Raw genomic sequence first — 22,882 nt, forward strand, 5'->3', positions numbered from 1 at the left:
TGTGATTCTTTTAAACACAAGCCGAACACACGAGTGGAAATTAGATTTCTAGGATGAACTGTGTTGTTCTCTGCACCAAAGCATTGCGTGACACCATCTTAAACCCCCTGAGGGCGTGGCCCAGTAAACAGCAGTGCTATCATGAGTAAACCTCCTGAGGAACTACTCGTGCCTCCTAGAGGCCCTGCGCGCCCTAGCATCCAGAAGAGGCTACTCCTCTTCTCCTGCGTCACTCACCTCAGGAAGTGCAGAAGGCCCAGGTTGCTCTTCAGCCTCTGCCACCACATCCTCTTTGCTGTCGGTCTCGGGTGCCAGAAACACAGGACGGATATACGCCCCCTCCACTGTCTCTGAGTTCTCTGGGTCCATGACTAATTGCGCAGGACGCAAACGGGCCACAACAGAAGGGATTTCATCCATCCCCAGGCAACTCCCTCAGCCTCTGCCCCACCCAGAACGGCTTCCCAGGTTAAGGCGGGTTCTACCCTCTTACTTGGAGGGAGGTTGAGTCCTATGCCGCCTCTGCTCCTCCTAATAATTTATTAGATTTGTATGCCTCCGGAGAGGGGCGGCATACAAATCTAATAAATGATTAATAATAATAATAATAATAATAATAATAATAATAATAATAATAATAATAATAATAATAAAAAAAAAATGGTCCCAGGACAGCAGAATTGAGGAGAAGCAGCTAGAGAAATTAGTGAAATACGAAGATCTAAAAATTGAGCTGCAACGATTCTGGCATAAGCCAGTGAAAGTGGTCCCAGTGGTACTTGGCACGCTGAGCGCAGTGCCAAAGGATCTCAGCGGACATTTGAAAACCATCGGAATTGACAAAATCTCCATCTGTCAATTGCAAAAGGCCGCTTTACTGGGATCGACAAACATAATTCGCCGCTACATCACGCAGTCCTAGGTGCTTGGGAAGCGCCCGACTGGTGATGAAATACGAAATCCAGCATAGTGATCTCGTTTGCTGTATTGTATTGACATAATAATAATAATAATAATAATAATAATAATAATAATAATAATAATAATAATAATGACGCTCCGAGTCTCTGGAGAGGGGCGGCGTACAAATCTAATAAATTATTATTATTATTATTATAGCCGCCCTGGGTCTACGGAGAGGAGCGGCATACAAATCTAATAAATAAATAAATAAATTATTATTATTATTAAAATTATTATTATTATTATCCTTCTGCTCAAGATCCCCATGGACAATTGGGGGGCCACTGTGGGACACAGAATGCTGGACTCGATGGGCTTCGGCCCCATTCAGCAGAAGTTCTTCTTAGGTTCTTACATTCTTAAAAGATTTTTCTTCCAGAAGTCATCCTCCTTTTTTTTTGCTTCTGCGGCTCCTGTGCCAAATTTTACGCGGCTGCTGTGGGCGAAAAGCCTTGGGCCGCTTGTCCCAGCAGAGGGAAGGCCGTTGATAGGCGTCCTGTGGATTAGCCGACTCCTTGGCCTGCCGTTGTGTTGCTGTGTGTCTGGCCATCCTCCAGGCAGGCGTAACATTCGGCTCGGCCGCAGAGGACTCGGCCGCAGCACTCAGACGGTTGGGGCGGTATCTCCCGGCCTCTCCTTTGGGCCAGGTTTCCCTCCCTTCGTCTCCTGACACCCCTGAGCTTCAACCCCGACATTAAGAGGATCCGACAGCCGATGTACCAGGCTGCCGCTGTGACCTCCTGCTGCTTCGCATGTCCTGGAGCCTTTTCAACCCCCCCCCCCCAGCATTGCAGCCCTGAGACATTACAAGATTGAGGGGTCGTGATTTCTGACCGTCTCCAAATGGGTGAACCGTGTGGTCAGGTGGTAGGGAAGGCGAGTAGAATGCTTGGCTGCATAGCTAGAGGTATCACAAGCAGGAAGAGGGAGATTGTGATCCCGCTGTATAGAGCGCTGGTGAGACCCCATTGGGAATAATACTGTGTCCAGTTCTGGAGACCTCGCCTACAAAAAGATGTTGATCAAATTGAATGGGTCCAAAGACGGGCTACAAAAAGGGTGGAAGGTCTCAAGCATAAAACGTATCAGGAAAGACTTCATGAACTCAACCTGTATAGTCTGGAGGACAGAAGGGAAAGGGGGGACATGATCGAAACACTTAAATACATGAAAGGGTTAAATAAGATTCAGGAGGGAAGTGTTTTTAATAGGAAAGTCAACACGAACAAGGGGACACAATCTGAGGTTAGTTGGGGGAAAGATCAGAAGCAATGTGAGAAAATATTATTTTACTGAAAGAGTCGTAGATGCTTGGAACAAACTTCCAGCAGACGTGGTTGGTCAATCCACAGTCACTGAATGTAAACATGCCTGGGATAAACATAGACCCATGCTAAGATAAAATGCAGGAAATAGTACAAGGGCAGACTAGGTGGACCAGGAGGCCTTTTTCTGCCGTCAATCTTCTATGTTTCTATGTCTCCTTCTGGGTGTCGAGTGAAGTAGGATTGGTTGTGTTTTGTGACACCTGGTGTGTGTGTACGGGGGGGGGGCAGAATTTGTGTGGGCTTTGACTCCCTTGGCTGTTTTTCTTTCTGTGACCCGGACATAAGCTCTGTGGAATGGAACCTCCAAACCCTCTTGATCAGTGGTTCTCAACCTGGGGGTCGGGACCCCATTGGGGGGTCGAACGATCGTTTCACAGGGGTCGCCAAAGACCCTGGGAAAAGACAAACTTCCCATGGTGTTAGGAACTAAAGCTTCTATTCTGGTGCCTTCGAACCTATTTTTACAATTCGACCAATCAGTCCTTTACAGTGGGGGTGTCTCTCTGACCTTCCCACCAATCAGCTTCAAGCTCTGTTGGGAGAATTGGCGCTAGACAACACGAGGAACTGCATTAAAGGGTCGCGGCATTAGAAAGGTTGAGAACCACTGCTCTTGCTGGTTTTCTTCCCACCCTCTCCTCTCACCCCCCCCCCCTGTAGATGCTGCAGGCTTCCCCCACCCCCCCTTGTTAGCAGTTAATGTGTCACCAGAGCCCTGCCAGGAATGCGCAGGAGTCTCTTTCGCAGGAGTGGCGCGACCTGCTTAATCTCAGCACAGAGGCACATTGCCGCCGCCTTCCTCCCCCCTCCTTGGATAACTCAGAGGGCAGGAAGGACATGGAAAAGGAAGGCGGCCGGAACAGCCTTGCTCATGAACTCTGCGGCCAGACCCAGCCAGGCTCCAGGTTGGTTCTGTCTTGGCAGGATGTCCCGATCCACAAAATTGGGGGGGTTTCGAAGTGGCCGAGCACATGCCGGCTGGGGGATTCTGGGAGTCGAAGTCCACAGGTAGTCATCAAATGGCCAGCGCAAATGGGGTGCAGCCGTTCTTAGAAACATAGAAGATTGACAGCAGAAAAAGGCCTCTTGGTCCATCTAGTAAGCCCTTATAGTATTTCCTGTATTTTATCTTAGGATGGATCTGTGTTTATCCCAGGCATTTTTAAATTCATTGACTGTGGATTGACCAACCACGTCTGCTGGAAGTTTGTTCCAAGCATCTGCTACTCTTTCTGTCAAATAATATTTTCTCACGTTGCTTCTGATCTTTCCCCCAACTAACCTCAGGTTGTGCCCCCTTGTTCTTGTGTTCACTTCCCTATTGAAAACCCCTCCTGAACCTTATTTAACCCTTTAACATATTTAAATGTTTCGATCATGTCCCCCCTTTCCCTTCTGTCCTCCAGACTATACAGATTGAGTCCATTAAGTTTTATGCTTAAGACCTTCCACCAGACCTTGTCTATAAAAGAAAATATACATTTGTCAAGAATCATGCAGTACAACACTTAATGATTGTCATAAGGGTCAAATAAGCAATGAGGAAGCAATAAGTATTAATATCTTAGGAGGGATAGATGTTTATCCCAGGCATGTTTAAACTCATTCTTGTGCTGACTGGAGCCCTGCAGCTGCCTTATAAAGACCAATTTGGATTTCATGGCACTGGATGGCATTTCAATGATTAGGTGTCCTGCTATTTGTCCTCTTCTGCTGTGTGAGATGCTCACGTTGAATTCCTTTCAGAATAGAATTCTTTATTGATCAATTTGTCAAGAATCATGGGGTACAACACTTCATGATTGTCATAGGGGTCAAATAAGCAACCAGGCAACAATCAATATAAATCATAATTTGTATCATGTGAGCTGCCCCGAGTCTTCAGAGAGGGGCAGCATACAAATGTAAATAATAATAATAATAATAACAACAACAACAATAATAATAATAATAACTAAAAAAAACAGTGAAGAGTCTAAGGGTAAAGTTTTGGGAGTTTGGTGATGATACTACAGAGTCTGGTAGTGAGTTCCATGCATCAACTAGTCGGTTACTCAAGTTGTATTTCCTGCAGTCAAGTTTGGAGCGGTTTACTTCGAGTTTGTATCTGCTGTGTGCTTGTGTATTGTTGTGGTTGAAGCTGAAGTTTGCCAACGGATGTGTCCCACTGAGGATGGATGGTGTTTTTTTTTTAAAAAATCCCTAGTTGTTAGAGGGCTGACTTAAAGGATTTCCCCTCTGCTTTATGTGTGCCCTTTGCCCTCAAAATCCTTTGAAGATATAAGCGTAGGGTTTAAAAAATAATGTTTCTATTGATGTGAATGTGGCTTTTCCGACAAATTGAAAACCAAATAATAATGAAACAAAAGAAATTCATAACACCACTTCCTGGCCCTGAAATTGAGGGTGATTGTTAGCAGAATCAGCCCTCCTTGTCCCTCCCTATTAGGTTTATTAGAGCAGATAAAATCACAGCTACAAACCTCTTGAAATCACTGACCTGACAAATTTTGAAAGAAGCTGTGACCTTCATGTCTCTTACGTAACAGGATAATAAGTTTTTTAAAAATTGCTCAAAGAATCATGGACAGAGAAGCACAAAATCCGAGGTTAGTTGGGGGAAAGATCAGAAGCAACGTGAGAAAATATTATTTGACTGAAAGAGTAGTAGATGCTTGGAACAAACTTCCAGCTGATGTGGTTGGTAAAACCACAGTAACTGAATTTCAACATGCCTGGGATAAACCTAGATCCATCCTAAGAGAAAATACAGGAAATAGTATAAGGGCAGACTAGATGGACCAGGAAGTCTTTTTCTGCCGTCAATCTTCTATGTTTCTACTGTATGTTTCTAATAAATGCAATAGCATTAAAATACAGTCAAAATTGCATAATAAAATCCGTAGTATAATAACAATAAAACAATATCTTAAAAAGAACCATATACACACACAACAGTCAACCTAATTCCAGGTCTGCTGGAAAAGCCAGGCCTTAACAGCTTTCCAGAAGACCCATAGGCAGGATCTCTGGGGGCAGTTGATTCCAAAGGGTCAGAGCCACCACAGAGAAGGCCCTTCCCCAAAGTCCCACCAACCAGCATTGCTTGGCGGACGGGACCTGGAGAAGGCTGACTGGCTGCAATGAGGGAGGAGGCTGTCCGGTAAATAGTTTGGCTCTGATCCGTTTAGGGTTTTAAAGGTGATAACCTACACCTTGAATTGGGTCCGGAGACCGACTGGCAACCAATGCAGCTCACGTAAAGTTGGAGTAACGCCTTCTCCGTTATCTCTTCCAACCCAGGAAAGTTGAAGACTGGCCTGTTATTTTTCCTCACTGAGGGTAGGTGTCTTAAGTAGAGACCCAAACGTTGCCAGCCGCCCTGCTGTTCCTCCGCGAGGCTTTGTGGAGTGTGCAGCAAGGCCAGTTCCCATAGCAAAGTTGCACAATTAAATCCCTTGTTGGGCATCTCTCCAAAGAGCAGAATCGATACCAAAAGGACAATAGTTTTGGTGCAGCTTTTGAGCTCGGGAGTTAGCATGCAACACCCAGTTGGTCAACACACCATTTCGGGTCTGCTTTGTCCCTCCCCACTGTGGGAGGGTTGTGGCCAAAGCACACATTCCTTTCATTCTTGTGTTGCACATCAGAGGGAGGCATTTTGTGAACGCCGGCGTCCGTTTCCTTTTAAAATGCTTACAAAATATACCTTTGGGTTCTTACTGGGTGGAGGGGTGGCTGGTCTTCCCATGAATTTTATTTAAAAAATATCTTATTTTAAAAAATAAAATTAAAATAAAATATCTTTATTTAAAAAAATAAAATTGAACGGGTCCAAAGACGGGCTACAAAAATGGTGGAAGGTCGTAAGCATCAAAGTTATCAGGACACTGACATCTTATTCTGGCCAAGATATGATTCAATTGGGATGTTTGATAGTATAATTGTAGTGGGTTAATTAGGATTTTAAAGTACAGTATTTTTAATCGTTGTATTTTAATTATTTAATTGTTTTTTATTTCTGCTGTAAGCCACCTTGAGTCCTAAGAGATTGGGCGGCATATAAATCTAAATAAATGATTGATTTGATTGATTGATTGAATGAATGAATGAGGAAATTGTGGATAATTTTTTTTTAAAAAATGGATGAACAGTGTGGTCAGGTGGTAGGGAAAGCGAGTGGAATGCTTGGCTGCATAGCTAGAGGTATCACAAGCAGGAAGAGAGAGATTGTGATCCCGCTGTATAGAGCATTGGTGAGACCCCATTCGGAATAATACTGTGTCCAGTTCTGGAGACCTCACCTACAAAAAGAAATGGATAAAATTGAACGGGTCCAAAGACGAGCTACAAAAATGGTGGAAGGTTTTAAGCAGAAAACTGATCAAGAAAGGCTTCATGAACTCAATCTCTATAGTCTGGAGGACAGAAGGGAAAGGGGGGACATGATCAAAACACTGAAATATGTTAAAGGGTTAAATAAGGTTCAGGAGGGAAGTGTTTTTAATAGGAAAGTGAACCCCAAAACAAGGGAGCACAACCTGAGGTTAGTTGGGGTAATGATCAGAAGCAACGTCAGAAAACATTTGACTGAAAGAGTAGTAGATGCTTGGAACAAACTTCCAGCAGACGTGGTTGGTAAATCCACAGTAACTGAATTTAAATATGCCTGGGATAAACACAGATCCATCCTAAGATAAAATACAGGAAATGGTATAAGGACAGACTTCATGGACCAGGAGGTCTTTTTCTGCTGTCAATCTTCTATGTTTCTATGACAAGTAGCCCATGGTTGAAATGAGGGCTCCTTGGATTAACCAAGCTCGGTGAGTGCCAAGGACCCCTTACTTAATTTTCCAGAAGGGTATGATGGTTGATAGCATTAAAAGCTGCCGAGAAGCCCAAGGAGAGCTAGGAGCGTTGTGTTTCCTCTGTCTGCTTCTTAGCAACCTTTTCACCTGTGTGACAACGACATTCAGAAAAGCTGCACCTTGAAATCCAGGACCAACTAAGGCTGCCACCAGGCTCTTGCCCAGAAAGAAGAAATCACAGATGTGAAAGAGAATTAGCCAAAAGATCTACAGGATAAAAAAAAAATGCTGATGCTAAAATATAAAGAAACAACTGTTGAGAATATAAAGAGATATTGTTGAAATACTGAAAAACAGGGGGAATTATAAAGCAGGGATAGCAGTTCATGGAAATGGAGTTGATAAGCCAAGAGAATGACCTGGAAAATGATTGTATTCTGGATTTTTGAAAGAGGATCGATAAATCCCAGAAGCTTTTAAGATGGGGAAAAAGAAAACCCGAAGAGAGATTAAATTCTGCGACATCTGAATAAAGTTCAAGATTGCTACAAACAAAAGAAAGGAATGAAAAGTTTGTTTGTTTGACCAAACTTAAACAAAGACGTATTACTGTAAAATTCCGAGAACCCTTATGGACTTTATGCTGATATGAGGACTGAAATGATAATGATTTATGGGTTTGCGTATGAATTAGAAGTAAGATATGGAAAGGAAAGAAATGCTCACGTGTAACCTCTAGTGGTTACCTGTTCGTATTATTTTTTTCAGAAGCACCTTACAAAGTTAACCAAAGTTACTCAGTTTGCGCTTTTTGTGCAGATTGAAAGTCACTCTCTCTTTTCATATTTTTTTTCCTCTTTTCTCTGGCACTTTGCATCCTCTCTCTTTTTTTCTCCTCTGAGTTTGTATAGTCCAAGGTTCGACAAACCCAGGCGCCTGGTCGCCAGTGGCGCCTAGAAAATGTTGTCTGGCGCCTAGAAAATGTTGCCTGCTGTACTGTATGTGTATACAGCAGTGTTTTTCAACCGGTGTGCCGCGAGGTGGCTCCTGCAAGTGGGAGCTCCAGGGCTGAGGCTTCAGCCCTGGAGCTCCCACTTGCAGAAGCCGCCCCCCGGCTATTGCCCGCCGCCGCTACCCGCACACCCCAAAATACCCCCCTGCGTGCCCTTTTCCATGGGCGCGCAGTTCCCATTCCCCTGCCTGCCTGGGGGGGGGCGGGGGCGGGGGCGGGGAGGCGCCGGCAGTAGAAGGCGCTGCCCCCGCCCGCCCGATCCGCTCCCTCTCCTCCTCTTCCGCTGAAAGAAACGCGCGGAAGCTGCCTGCTTGAGCCTGGCGTTGCTCCACCCCGCTTCTTCCTGCTTGTCATCCTCCGTTGCCAGGAAAGCCGGGTTTGTTTTCCGTGAAAGCAGCGCGCCTTTTAACACGCTGCTTTCCTGCACCAGCGACGTTTGGCTGCCGGGGGGGGGGGAGGAGAAAATCCTCCCCCCCCCCAGGAGCAGCAAAAGCCTAAGCGGCGGGGTGCACCGTTTGCCTTCCGGCTCAGTCGCAGAGGCTTTTGCTGCTTGTGGAGGGGGGGGGGGGGGTTTGGCGGTGCCGATGCCAAATGCTTTCCCTCCGTGGTGGGGGGTGCAGGGCAGGCGCAGTCAGCCCCAGGAGACAAAGATGGAATGAGAGAAAGGAAAGAGAGAGAAAGGGAGGGAGAGAAAGAAAAAGTGAGAGATAGAAAGGATAGAGAGAAAGGGAATGAGAGAAAGGAAAGAGAGAGAAAGAGAGGGGGAGAAGGAAAGAGTGAGAGATAGAAAGGATAGAGAGAAAGAGGGAATGGAAAGAGAGAGAAAGGGAGGGAGAGAAGGAAAGAGTGAGAGATAGAAAGGATAGAGAGAAAGAGGGAATGAGAGAAAGGAAAGAGAGAGAGAGAGAAAATAAGAGAGAGAGCAACAGAGAGAGAAAGAACAAGAGAGAGAAAGCATGAGAGAGAGAAAGAACAAGAGAGAGAGAGAGAAAATAAGAGAACAAGAGAGAGAAAAATAGCAAGAGAGAGAGAAAGCAAGACAGATAGGGAGAGGAAAGGAGAGTGAGAGAAATGAGAACAAAAAGGGGAGAAAAAAGGAGAAATGAGAAAATGATTGAGGCAGAGAATGAGAGGAGAGAGAAACAAAAGAGAGAGAGAGAGAGGTGATTCTTGAAGCATATGGTAAAAAGCATCCAAATAATAAGAAACCCCCCCCCAGCCCACACCTGTTTTTGAAAAGGATAAAAGAGAAAAAAAAACCAGCCCTCAACTGGTTTTGGAAATGGTTGGAGTGTGTATACATACACACACATAAGGGGGGGAGAGAGACAGGGATGGAAAAAGAGGAGAAGTGAGAGGGAGAAGGAATGAGGGAAAAAGGGAGGAAGAGAGAGAAATGAGAAACATGAGAGAGAAAAGGGGGAAAGACAGGAGAAGTACCCATAAATGAGACAGTGGTATAAATTTCAGGAGGGATGATTGATGATTGACTGTATTTATAAGGGGATGTTACATGGGATTGTATATATGAGGGGGTTATTTATGTATGTATGTATGTATGTATGTATGTATGTATGTATGTATTTATTTATTATTTATTTATTTATTTATTTATTTATTTATTTATTTATTTATTTATTAGATTTGTGTCATTTTGGTTGGTGGTGTGCCCCAGGATTTTGTAAATATAAAAAGTGTGCCGCGGCTCAAAAAAGGTTGAAAATCACTGGTATACAGTATATTTTTCCCGCCTTGTGTTTACGCCCAGAAATGGTACATCTTGGCTTCCGTAGCTCCGCCCATCAACCTCGGAGCGAGCTGCTTTCCCAGCGTCCCCTGCGCTTGCGTGCGTCTCTCCCTCCCCCCCTTGCCTCCATTCCGCCTCCTACTCGAACCCCTTCACTCCCCCCCACCGCACACAGACGCTCCGATCTTGGCCGCTCACCCGCCTTCGGAGAGAAGCGGAAGCCCCTCCCCTCCCGGCGTGAGGTTTTGTTCATTCCTCCTCCGGCCGCGTGCGCGGTGACTTCCGACCAGTAACCCCTCCTCCCCCCTCCCCCCCTCACCCGCGTCCCCGGCCCGGTCTCCCTTTCCTTCTTCTCTGTTTCGGTTTCTGACTAACGGTCTCCCCTCGGATCCCGACGGGAGTACAGCAGAGCCGGCTCGGCGGAGCCAGGCCTGCGCCGGGGGGGAGGGGGTGAAAGCGATGTCAGGTGGAGACTCGGCAAAAAACCAAGTTTGCTTAAAAAAAATTCTGGCTCCTAAATTTTTTGGCTGGCTCCTAGATTCTGAACAACTTTGTCGACCCCTGGTATAGTCTTCTATTGTTGTTTCCTGAAAGACTTTCAGCAACATTAAAAAGAAAAAAAACAGAGAGAAAACAATGCCCAGTGTAAACTTTGGGCTGTCGGCTTGATTTGGCCTTTTTTGTCTTGGAGGCAGCTTTCTCCTCTTTCGCAAGCGCTTCATGCCCTCCAGGATTTCCTTTGGCTGCAATTCCACCCTTTGTAGGTTGGTTGTTACCTCCCGACCATCCAGGTATCCACCTCTCGGCTGAAGGAAGCTCCTCCTCCTCCTCTTCCACCCTCGCGGGAGAAGTGCAGAGGGAGGGGCCGGGGTGCCTCGGCTAGGTGACAACTCCGCAACTACGTTGGTCCTCCCGCACGATTCCAAGTTGGGTTGCCATGAGGGCTGGGACAAGCCCACCGAGGACCCCCTGTTGGCCCAGCACTTGGCATTCCCGTGCAAACACCTGAGAGAGCCCAGGAGCTGAAGCGGCCCTTGCTGGGGCTGAGCAGACGCAATTGGACAGGTTTTGCTGCCGAGCTGGTTTGGCCGGTGCTCTGGAGATGGGAAGCTACTTGTCTGCCTGGGCTTATGTCACTCCAAGGAAGCCCTTTTGGTAAGTCTGTTTTCCTGTTTGCCTTCTCTGCCGAGGAGGCCTTGTTTGCAGTCCGGAGAGGCGACCATTTGGGAAGGAACCCAGCGGCGTTGGTGCCTGGAAGCCCTTCCCTCCGTCAGACTTCCCCCTGCTTAGCTGGGTGAAGGGAGGATCACTGCAAGGGTCCCTTGCCTGGTCTGCTCTGTGGTAGAGTTTTCTGTCCATGGGGCAGACGCAAAGATTGCCTCTGTGCAAATCGATGGTGAGACCACATTTGGAGTCCTGTGTACTGGTCACTGCACCTCAAGAAGGATAGAATGGAACTGGAAAAGGTGCAAAAAAGGGCAACAAGAAGGATCAAGGAAATGGAGCCCCTCCCTTATGAAACTGGGTTGCAATGCCTTGGCCTCTCCAGCCTTGAAAGACAGTGTTTAAGGGGTGACTTGATTGAAGGGTATAAAGTCATGCATGGGATAGAAAAGGTGGATAGAGAAAAATATTTTCTCTATCACTCAATACTAGGACGAGGGGCCCCTCCCTAAAGATCATAGGTAAGAAAGTGAGGACAAATCAAGGGAAATATTTCTCCACCCAGAGGGTCCTTGGTTGATGGAATTCCCTTCCAGAAGAGGTTGTGACAGCTGTCAGCCTGGACAATGTCAAGGCAGGATGAGACAGGTTCAGGGATGCCAAGTGTATCATAGGTGATTATTGAAACGGATGTCCAAGAGCCGCCTCTATGTTGGTTGAGGCAGGCAGGGTTCCCTTGAGTACCATTTGTTGGGGGTCAAGGGAAAGGTAGGGTTTTGCCTTCTCTTTCTGCTCAAGATTCCCATGGACAATTGGTGGGCCACTGTGGGACACAGAATGCTGGACTCGATGGGCTTTGGCCTGATTCAGCATGTTCTTATGTCCTAAAGATGTGAAGGGCCAGTGGGAGACATGATAGCAGGGTTCCAATATTTGAGGGGCTGTCACAGAGAGGGTGTGTGTGTCAAGCTATTCTCCAAAGCACCTGGAGGCCAGGCAAGGAATAATATTGGATGGAAACTGATCAAGGAGAATTTCAACTTGGAAATAAGGAGGAACTTTCTGACAGTAAGAGCAATCAACCGATGGAACAGAAGTTGCTTTCAGAAGTGGTGGGAGCTTCATCACTGGGGGCTTTCAAGAAGAGACTGGGCTGCCATCTGGTTCTTCTTTAGGTGTGGGGTACTTCAAATCTGGGTTTGAAACTTAACATGCTGTTTTGTCAGTTCGGTGACAAAAATTGTGAAATACGTAAAGATTTGAATCAGTTCATGAAATCTATCTAGATGGAAGTGATTTTTTTCTCTTTTATGCATCAGTAGAGACTTGTTTCAAAACAAATAAAAATTGTTGTTGGGCATAAGGAAAAGTGATACCTGAGGCCCATTTCCAAAACACCTTCCTTGGAAACCCCAGTTAAATTTAGAAGGACCTCAACAATGCGATGCCTCCTTGAGTGAATTTGCTACCTATTCCAGCAGGAACAGAAAGGAAGAGGTCGGTGGGAGCTGTTTCTGTCCTTTAGACCAGGGGTCTCCAACCTTGGCAGCTGTAAGACCGTGGACTTTAATTCCCAGAATCCCTCAGCCACCTGGCCGGGGAATTCTGGGAGTTGAAGTCCACAAGTTCTTAAAGCTGCCAAGGTTGGAGACCCCTGCTGTAGACAGTGGGTGGGGCAGGGTAATCAATTTTTTCTTCAATAGAAATTCCAAAACTCATTTGGTAGGTACGTATACTACATGCTGGTGAATTCATCCATGAGTTGCACTGGTTGCCAATTGGTCTCCGGACACAATTCAAAGTGCTGGTTATGACCTATAAAACCCTACATGGCTTAAGAACAGATTACCTATGGGACCATCTTCTGCCTCACGCATCCCAGCGGATGGTTTGGTCCCACAGAGTTGGCCTTTTCCAGGTCCCGTTGGCCAGACAATGTCATCTGGTGGGGCCTAGGGGAAGAGCCTTCTCTGTGGCGGCCCCGGCCCTCTGGAACGCACTCCCTCCGGAGATATGTACCGCCCCCTCCCTCCTGGTCTTTCGTAAAGCTCTGAAGACCCTCTGCCGGTAGGCATGGAGGCCGTGAGAGACGAGATTGTCTCGGGCCGATACTATGTATGATTGAATCGGATGAATGTGGATGACTGTACATGGGGTTTTTAGAATTTTTATTAATTTTGTATACCGGTAATTCTTTTTTAATATAATTAGATTTCTTCACATATATTGTCTGTGTTTACAACGTTGTACGCCACCCTGAGTTGCTTCAAGAAGGACAGCATAATAAATAAATAAATAAAATACATCAAAATGCTTTGGTAGATCAAAGATCACTTTAAAGGCCCTGCTCCCTGGTTGCCACAAAACCTATATCTGTGTATTATCTATCTATCTTCTATCTATCTTCTATCTAACTTTATCTTATCTATCTATCTATCTATCTATCTATCTATCTATCTATCTATCTATATCATCTATCTATCATCTCTGTCTCTCCTGTCTATCATCTATCTATATATAATATCTATTCTCATCTGTCATCTATTTACCATCTATCTGTCTGTCATATTATTATTATTATTATTATTTATTATTTATTAGATTTGTATGCCCCCCTCTCTGAAGACTCGGAGCAGCAGACAAATATCTGTCTATCATCTATATCTCTCATCTATATCTGTCTGTCTGTCTGTCTGTCTGTCCTACCTGTCTATCATTTATCTATATAACATCCATCTATCATCTATATCTCTCATCTATATCTGTTTGTCTGTCTGTCTGTCTGTCTGTTCTACCTGTCTATCATTTATCTATATAACATCCATCTATCATCTATCTGTCTGTCATATCTATCTGTCTATCATCTATCTCTCCTTGCCTTTCTCAAACTCCTAAAAACCCACCTTTGTCGCCAGGCATGGGGAAATTGATTCCCCTCAGCTGCTCCGGTTTATGTATGGTTTGTTTGGGTTGTATGATTGTTTTTAATTAAGGGTTTTAAAACTGTTTTTGCTTTTAACATTGGATTTGTATTTTGTATTACTGTTCGAGTCTTCGAAGAGGGGCAGCATACGAATCTAATAAATTATTATTATTATTATTATTATTATTATCATCATCATCATCTCTATCTGTCTGTCTGTCTATCTCTATTTATCTCATTACATCCATCATATTTAGAAACTTCCCGCCTCCTTCATAGAGGGATCATTGCTCATATGTGCAAATAAAATGTTAAAAACATAAATGCTGAATGTTAAAAAAAAATTAAAATAGGGCAAGAGGAGTTTTAAAAAGTGACACTAAAACGGTGCCCAGCAAATAAACACCCAGCCCTCTTTTTTCCCCCCCTCCCTGCCAGCTGCTCCGAGTGCCAGGACCACCTCACCAACTGGTACTACGAGAAGGATGCCAAGCTCTACTGCCCCAAGGACTACTGGCGGAAGTTTGGGGAATCTTGCCACGGCTGCTCACTGCTGATGACCGGGCCCGTCATGGTAAGTCTTGTCCTGCGCTCTCCCCTCGCCAGAGCCAGCTAGCATCCCTGGCTTCCCCTTGGGAGAAACGAATTGCCTTTCTTAGCTACAGACAAGGGATCGGTGGGCTTCTCCCTGAAGGGGTATATGAACACGTATCTTCCAGCAAGCAGGAAAGAGCAGCATGAGGAAGCATCCTCTCAGCATGTCTGTCAAGGTTCTCAGTCACCCAGGTCATTGTTGTCTCAAAGGTTGTTAATGTATGAGCAGAGTAATCCTTGTTTACCAAAGTTGCACACACAGAGAAACGTTTAGATTGAGATTAGTTGTGAATAACTACTCAGCCACACACAGATATACGGTGGTACCTCTACCTAAGAACGCCTCTACTTAAGACCTTTTCTAGATAAGAACTGGGTGTTCAAGATTTTTTTGCTTCTTCTTAAGAACCATTTTCTACTTAAGAACCCGAGCCCGGAAAAATTTCCCAGGAAATTTGAGAGCGGCACAAAGGCCCGGCCAGTTTCCTGCCATTCCCCCTTTAATCCCCGCCATCTCGGGCTTTTCTGGGCTGGCAGAGGAGTCTTTCGGTGGTGCTTAAGGAGGCTTTGGCAGTCCAGAACGAATTCATCATTTTCCTTTCTCTGGGCACTTGGAGAGGAAATAAACCTCTGCCCGTGCCCAGAGAAAAGAAACACTCCCTTCCCTCTGGGCAGCCCAGAGCAAATGGAGTGTTTTCCTTTCTCTGGGCACTTGAAGAGGGAATAAACCATTTCGCTGTGGTGACTCCCTCGCGCTGCCTCCCATACATCCGGCGCGAGGTTGCCTCCCGGAGCGTCTGGACGCGGAAAGGCAAAAGGGGGCGCTTTATCCTGGCCGGATCAACTCGGCTTGAGCCAAACTGAGGAGTCACCAGTGAAGGAAAGGCAACGGCTACAAAGTGAGCGAGTGAGAGGAGAGGGGAGCCCTTCAGCATGGGAAGGAAGAGGAAGCAGGTAGCAGCAGCAGCTGCCTTCGGTCAAAGGAGCAGGAGGTTCCCCCCTCTCGCCCGCCTAGTCTTTCTTACCAGTTGCCTTTGTCATAATCAGTAAACAAAGATATCAAGCCTAAACACATTTTAGCTATAATACATGACTACAATACAGAGAGATTGCAGAGAAAGTGCAGAGCAAACATAACAGTGAGTAGCCAGACAAAGAGAAACAGAGAGGGTGACTCAGAGAAATAAGCCGTGAGCTCTAGCTCCCTCTTGTGGCAGTCTGCAACAACTGCAACCAATATATTGCCAACCCAGCAGTTATGGACAGAGTCCTAACAAAGGTGCTTTTTCAAAAAGTAGCTGGGTTGTTGTTTCCTTGAGGAAGAAGATGTTTCACTTCTCATCCAAGGAGCATCATCAGTTGTGACTGGATGGTGCAGGGATGGAAAGATAGATTCTGACAGAATGTGTATGTGTGGAAGGATTGTATTTCTTTGCAGTGATCTGGTTGTTAGTTCTCTCTCTCTCTCTTTTTTTCTCTTTCTAACTTTCTCTTTTTCTATTTTTTTCTCTTTCTCTTTCTTTTTCTCGCTCTCTTTCTATTTTTCTCTTTCTTTCTCTCATTCTTTCTTTCTCTCTCTCTCTCTCTCTTTCTCTCTCTCTCTCTTTCTGTCTCCCTCTCTCTTTCTCTTTCTTTCTCTTTCTCTCTTTCTCTCTCTCTTTCTCTTTCTTTCTTTCTTTCTTTCTCTCCCCCCTCTCTCTTTCTTTCTCTCTCTCTCCCTCTTTCTTTTTCTCTCTCTTTTTCTTTCTCTCTCTCTCTCTCTCTCTCAAAGCTGTTGAGGCCACTTAGGGATTTGGATCACCCGACTCACCCTAACCCTCTCAGAACTGAAATCTAAAACCCCAAATTGCTTCATCTTACCAATTACAGCTTCAAAGGCTTGGCCCTTTGACAGGTTGGCTGCCAGATTGGAGGAAAGGACGGTTGGGGGACAAGACGTGACACATTCATTTCATCCCTTACACTAACGTTTCTCAACCCTAGTAATGCTAAGGTGGATAGACGTCAACTCCCAGAATTCCTCAGCCTTAACCCCACCCATTAAAAACCAGAAGGCCCTCTGGGCTGGAAGAATAGCTTTCTAGTGTCCTGGAATCAGGTTTCCTATTTGGGTGGGGGTGGAGGACCCCTCTGGGGGGAAGCATGAGGTTAGGAGCATGGCAAAACTCTCTTATGTTTTCGTAGGTTTGGGAAAACTTTTATTTTAAAAATCTCATTCAAAACAACATATAAGACAGCATAAAAACATTAACAAGCACCCCAGCCAAACATATTTATCAGGAAAGAATGAACTCAATCTGTATAGTCTGGAGGATAGAAGGGAAAGGGGGGGATATGATTGAAACATTTAAATGTGTTAAAGGGTTAAATAAGGTTCAGGAGGGGTGTTTTTAATAGGAAAGTGAACACAAGAACAATCTGAGGTTAGTTGGGGGAAAGATCAGAAGCAACGTGAGAAAATATTATTTGACTGAAAGAGTAGTAGATGCTTGGAACAAACTTCCAGCAGACGTCAATCCACAGGAACTGAATTGAAACAAGGCTCAGGAGGGAAGTGTCTTTAATAAGAAAGTGAACCCAAAAACAAGGGGGCACAATCTGAGGTTAGTTTGGCTGACGGGACTCAGAGAAGGCCGACTTTGTGGGCTCTTATCGGTCGCTGGGGGAGTATGTGACACAAGGCATTCCTGAAGATAGTCTGGTCCTGAGCCATGAAGGGCTTTATAGGTGAAAGCCAACACTCTGAATTGTGTTCGAAGACCAACTGGCAACCGGTGCAACTCGAGGAGCATCGGTGTTATATGGGTCTACCTGGGCACACCCATAATGTCTTGTGTGGTTAAATTTTGTACCAGTCTCCCTTCCCAGATCCTAGTAGTCCAGGATAAACATAGAACATAAGAAGAGCCATGCTGAATCAGGCCAAAGCCCATCGAGTCCAGCATTCTGTGTCACACAGTGGCCCACCAATTGTCCATGGGGATTTTGAGCAGAAAGAGAAAGCAAGACCCTCCCTTTCCCTTGACCCCCAACAAATGGGACCCAAGGGAACCCTGCCTGCCTCAACCAGCATAAAGGTGGCACATGGACCTCCGTTTCAATAACCACCTACGATACACTTGGCATCCATGAATCTGTCTAGTCCTGCCTTGAAGCTCTCCAGGTTGACAGCTGTCACGACCTCTTCTGGAAGGGAATTCCATAAACCAACGACCCCCTGGGCGAAGAAATATTTCCCTTTATTTGTCCTCAGGTTATTTCGTGAGCAAGAAGTCTGATTAAAAACCAAGGAAGTCATTTCCTCCTGAGATTTCCCTTCCTGGAATCAGCCACCCGTCCCTGGGTCTTGTGCTGGCTTGTCAATCCTGCCTCTTTTCCGCCACCGCCCTGAGTTTTAGCTCCTCGTTTCCTGCTCTCAGCTGGGATGGCCCCTCAGCCTTAACTCTTCCTGCCCCACCATGAAGATCCAGAGTTTACCAACTGGGCCCATGCTCTCTTCTCCCCTGGAGATGTCTCTCCCACCCGCCCACCCGGTCGTGTGCTCTGTGCAAAGGGTCACTGATCCTAAGGCATCTCTGGGATTTTCCAAGGTTAAAGACCTGGAAAGCAAAGCTGTTAAGACCTGGTTCTTCCAGTAGGCCTGAGGCCATTGGTCGAATGAGACGCTCTTTAGATCCGGGCATATGCGAATGTGAGAGTGGGTATGTTTATTAGGGGTTTTAACGAAATGGTTTTATGATGCTTTTTAAAAATTGCCTTTTACTTATTGGAAGCTGCCCAGAGTCCCTTGAGAGTCGGGTGGCATATACGTAAGACCAATAAATAAATAAGTGTATGGCAAAATTCTGACTCGACAGCAGGGGGTCGAGAGCAGGGGGGCCCCAAACTTGGCAACTTTAAAACTTGTGGAGTTCAACTTCCAGAATTCTTCAGCCAGAATTCTGGGAGTTGAAGTCCACAAGTCTTAAAGTTGCCAAGTTTGAAGAATTCTGGGAGTTGAAGTCCACAAGTCTTAAAGTTGCCAAGTTTGAAGAATTCTGGGAGTTGAAGTCCACAAGTCTTAAAGTTGCCAAGTTTGAAGAATTCTGCGAGTTGAAGTCCACAAGTCTTAAAAGTTGCCAATGTTGTGGTGACCCCCAACCATCAGTCTGGCACCAATTCTCCCAACAGAGCTTGGAGCTGATTGGCAGGAAGGTCAGAGGGATACCCCCACTGTAAACAACTGATTGGTCAGATTGTAAAAGTATGTTTCAAGGCGCCAGAATAGAAGCTCTAGTTCTATTCATGGGAAATTTGTCTTTTCCCCCCAGGGTCTTAGGCAACCTTAGGCAATCTTAGACTAGGGGGACCGGAGGGGGCTGCTGCCCAGCTGAGGACCGGAGGGGGCTGCTGGCGGCTATTTAAAACCTCCCAAGACGCCAGAAACGCCGAGGACCATCTAAAAACGCTCAGCGTGGGGGCGGGTGAGAGCCGCTGCGACCTGGGCGTCTCCCAAGGACTCCTGCCCAGCTGAGGACCGGAGGGGGCTGCTGGCGGCTATTTAAAACCTCCCAAGACGCCAGAAACGCCGAGGACCATCTAAAAACGCTCAGCGTGGGGGCGGGTGAGAGCCGCTGCGACCTGGGCGTCTCCCAAGGACTCCTGCCCAGCTGAGGACCGGAGGGGGCTGCTGGCGGCTATTTAAAACCTCCCAAGACGCCAGAAACGCCGAGGACCATCTAAAAACGCTCAGCGTGGGGGCGGGTGAGGGCCGCTGCGGCCTGGGCGTCTCCTGGGGACTCCTGCTCAGCTGAGGACCGGAGGGGGCTGCTGGCGGCTATTTAAAACCTCCCAAGACGCCAGAAACGCCGAGGACCATCTAAAAACGCTCAGCGTGGGGGCGGGTGAGAGCCGCTGCGACCTGGGCGTCTCCCAAGGACTCCTGCTCAGCTGAGGACCGGAGGGGGCTGCTGGCGGTTTTTTTTTTTTTTTTCTTTTCCTTTTCCGGTTCCGGCGGAGCAGTGGGAATGAAGGAGGGATGCCGCTGCTCCGCTGGACTACGGTGATAACAACAATAATATAGGTGATTTTGAATTGGTTTGAACGCCTGTGTGCATGTTTAGTGAGTTGGAAGTTCCTTGTCTCGGTGTCCGGTTCCTGTGTGGCGTCCCCTCCTTGGTTTTGCTGTGGGAGAGTTGAGAACTGGGAGCCTCGATCAGCTGGGGCTCGGAAGATGGCGGCCGCTGTGGAGCGAGCGAACTTGACAGCCAGGCAGACCGAGACGCCGAGCAGCTGTGAGGTGGGTGCGCTCGGCGCTGGAGAAGACCTGGCGGACGGAGGACCGACCATTGCAATAGGAGAGAGGAGATTGAAAGGAGACCAAGGGAGGAGGACTGGTAGATCAAGGTCTGGTGGTGGGAGAGTTTTACAGACATGGACGCCCCCCTCCCTATCCTGGAAGGGGGGGGAGAGAGAGAGATGATGAATGATCCCTGATTTTTGAATAACCTCTGCCCCTGAGAACTTGGCACTTTGAGAAAATTGGCACTTTTGAGGAACTTGGCACTTTGAAAAACTTGGCACTTGAAAAACTTGACACTTTGGGAAACTTGGCACTTTGAGAACTTTAGCACTTTATTAGTTGCTGCTGACCGGATTTCCTAAGCGAATTGAACTATTCATTATTACCTATGTTTGTATTCTCTGTATTTTTATTGTTATTTTTATTCAGTTTTTTAATAGTGTTTTAATATTAATATTGTTTTTAATTGCTATTTTTATATTGCTATCAATTTAATTGTTTTTAACATAATTGGGGTTTTATATAATGAGTGACTGGGGTACGTATACTTATGGGTATGAATGGAATGACTGGTATGACTGGGTGGGTGGGGGTGGGGGGGGTTATAGTATGGATGAGTTGATTGATAGTAGTGTGAATGATAGATTTGGCCCACCTGACGCCCGGGAGACGGGAGAGGGAGGGGCACCGATCTCTGGGGTGGCAGAGGGTCGGAATATTCCAGTGTTGCTGGGGAGAGGCAGATATGGCGGGGGCCACAGAGTTAGCCGTTCCAGGGGAACGAGGGACCGTTGCTTAATAACGGTCCCCTGTTCTGGCTCTGTGAGCCCAACCTTGGGTACTGGTGATGAGTGTAACTCTGGCCCTGGGCTCAGGTTGCTGCTGTTGAATGCCAGGTCGGTGGTTAATAAAGCTCTCCTCATCCGGGATTTGATCCTGGATGAGGAGGCCGACCTGGCATGTATTACTGAAACCTGGCTGGGCCCGGAGGGAGGTGTTCCTCTCTCTGAAATTTGCCCAGCTGGGTTTCAGATATGGCATCAACCGCGACCCCAGGGGAGGGGGGGAGGAGTGGCTATTGTAGCCAGGGAGATCCTTTGCCTGCGTAGACTCATTGCTCCGGAAATAGCGGGTTGCGAGTCTCTCTTGATGAAGTTGGACTTAGGAGTTCAGGTGGGCTTATTCCTCACGTACCTGCCTCCCAGCTGCGTGTCAAAAGCCCTGCCTGTGCTACTCGAGGAGGTAGCCGGGTTGGCGGTAGAGTTCCCCAGACTTATTGTCTTGGGGGACTTCAATCTGCCGTCACTCGGCGAAACCTCTGGGTTGGCACAGGAGTTCATGGCCACCATGACAGCCGTGGACCTGACTCAAGTAGTTCAGGGTCCGACTCACGAGGGAGGGCACGCACCTGACATGGTATTCCTTTCCGAGCAATTGAGTAATGGTCTGAGACTAAGGGGCTTAGAAGTGTTGCCTTTGTCATGGTCAGACCATTTCCTACTACGGCTTGACTTCCTGGCTCCAATCCTCCCCCGCAGGGAGGCGGAACCAATGAAGATGTTCCGCCCCAGGCGCCTGATGGACCCAGAGGGCTTTCAGACGGCGCTTGGGGTTATTCCAGAGGCACTCGTCCACAGTTCGGCGGAGTCTCTCGCGGAGGCCTGGAACAGGGCTGCAGCGGGGGCTCTTGACCGGATTGCGCCTTTGCGACCTCTCCATGGCGCTAGACCCCGTAGAGCCCCATGGTTCAACGAGGAGCTCCGGGAGTTGAAACGCCAAAAGAGACGTCTAGAGAAGCGATGGAGGAAGAGTAGGTCTGAATCCGATCGAACACTTGTAAGAGCTTTTATTAAGACTTACAAAGTGGCGCTCAAGGCGGCAAGATGCGCGTACCATGCCGCCTTGATTGCATCAGCGGAATCCCGCCCGGCCGCTCTGTTTAGGGTGACCCGCTCCCTTCTTAACCAGGGGGGAGTTGGGGAGCCCTTGCAGAGTAGTGCCGAGGAGTTTAACACGTTTTTCGCTGATAAAGTCGCTCAGATCCGGGCCGACCTCGACTCCAATTGTAAAACAGAGTCGACTGACAACGAGTCAGTCGAGGTGACTGGGGCACGTACTTGTCCACCTGTCTGGGAAGAGTTTGATCTGGTGACACCTGATGAAGTGGACAAGGCCATTGGAGCTGTGAGTTCCGCCACCTGTTTACTGGATCCGTGTCCCTCCTGGTTGGTTTCGGCCAGCAGGGAGGTGACACGGAGCTGGGCCCAGGAGATTACCAACGCTTCCTTGGGGAGGGGAGTTTTTCCATCACTCTATAAAGAAGCGCTTGTGCGCCCCCTCCTCAAGAAGCCCTCCCTGGACCCAGCCGTACTTAACAACTATCGTCCAGTCTCCAACCTTCCCTTTATGGGGAAGGTTGTCGAGAAGGTGGTGGCACTCCAGCTCCAGCGGTCCTTGGAAGAAGCCGATTATCTAGGTCCCCAGCAGTCGGGTTTCAGGGCCGGTTACAGCACGGAAACCGCTTTGGTCGCGTTGATGGATGATCTCTGGCGGGCCCGGGACAGGGGTTTATCCTCTGTCCTGGTGCTCCTTGACCTCTCAGCGGCTTTCGATACCATCGACCATGGTATCCTTCTGCACCGGCTGGAGGGGTTGGGAGTGGGAGGCACTGTCCTTCAGTGGTTCTCTTCCTACCTCTCTGGCCGGTCGCAGTCGGTGTTAGTGGGGGGCCAGAGGTCGACTCCTAGGTTTCTCCCTTGTGGGGTACCTCAGGGGTCGGTCCTCTCCCCCCTGCTATTCAACATCTACATGAAACCGCTGGGCGAGATCATCCAAGGACATGGGGTGAGGTATCATCAATATGCGGATGATACCCAGCTTTACATCTCCACCCCATGCCCAGTCAACGAAGCGGTGGAAGTGATGTGCCGGTGCCTGGAGGCTGTTGGGGCCTGGATGGGTGTCAACAGACTCAAGCTCAACCCGGATAAGACGGAGTGGCTGTGGGTTCTGCCTCCCAAGGACAATCCCATCTGTCCGTCCATCACCCTGGGGGGGGA

At 47.3% G+C, this 22,882-nt stretch overlaps 2 protein-coding genes across 2 annotated transcripts in view; both read left to right on the forward strand.

The window, feature by feature from the left end:
• HNF1A (HNF1 homeobox A) overlaps positions 1 to 22,882 on the forward strand; it is a 226,160-nt gene that overhangs the window by 100,009 nt on the left and 103,269 nt on the right. The gene's annotated exons all lie outside the window — the stretch shown is intronic.
• LIMK2 (LIM domain kinase 2) overlaps positions 1 to 22,882 on the forward strand; it is an 83,673-nt gene that overhangs the window by 15,820 nt on the left and 44,971 nt on the right. The window contains exon 3 of the mRNA XM_070762427.1: positions 14,387 to 14,522. Within this exon, the coding sequence (XP_070618528.1) occupies positions 14,387 to 14,522 (136 nt within the window). The remainder of the gene's footprint in view (positions 1 to 14,386; positions 14,523 to 22,882) is intronic.

The sequence above is a fragment of the Erythrolamprus reginae genome, chromosome 10 (genome assembly GCF_031021105.1).
Source record: "Erythrolamprus reginae isolate rEryReg1 chromosome 10, rEryReg1.hap1, whole genome shotgun sequence".
Classification (NCBI taxonomy): Eukaryota; Metazoa; Chordata; class Lepidosauria; order Squamata; family Dipsadidae; genus Erythrolamprus; species Erythrolamprus reginae.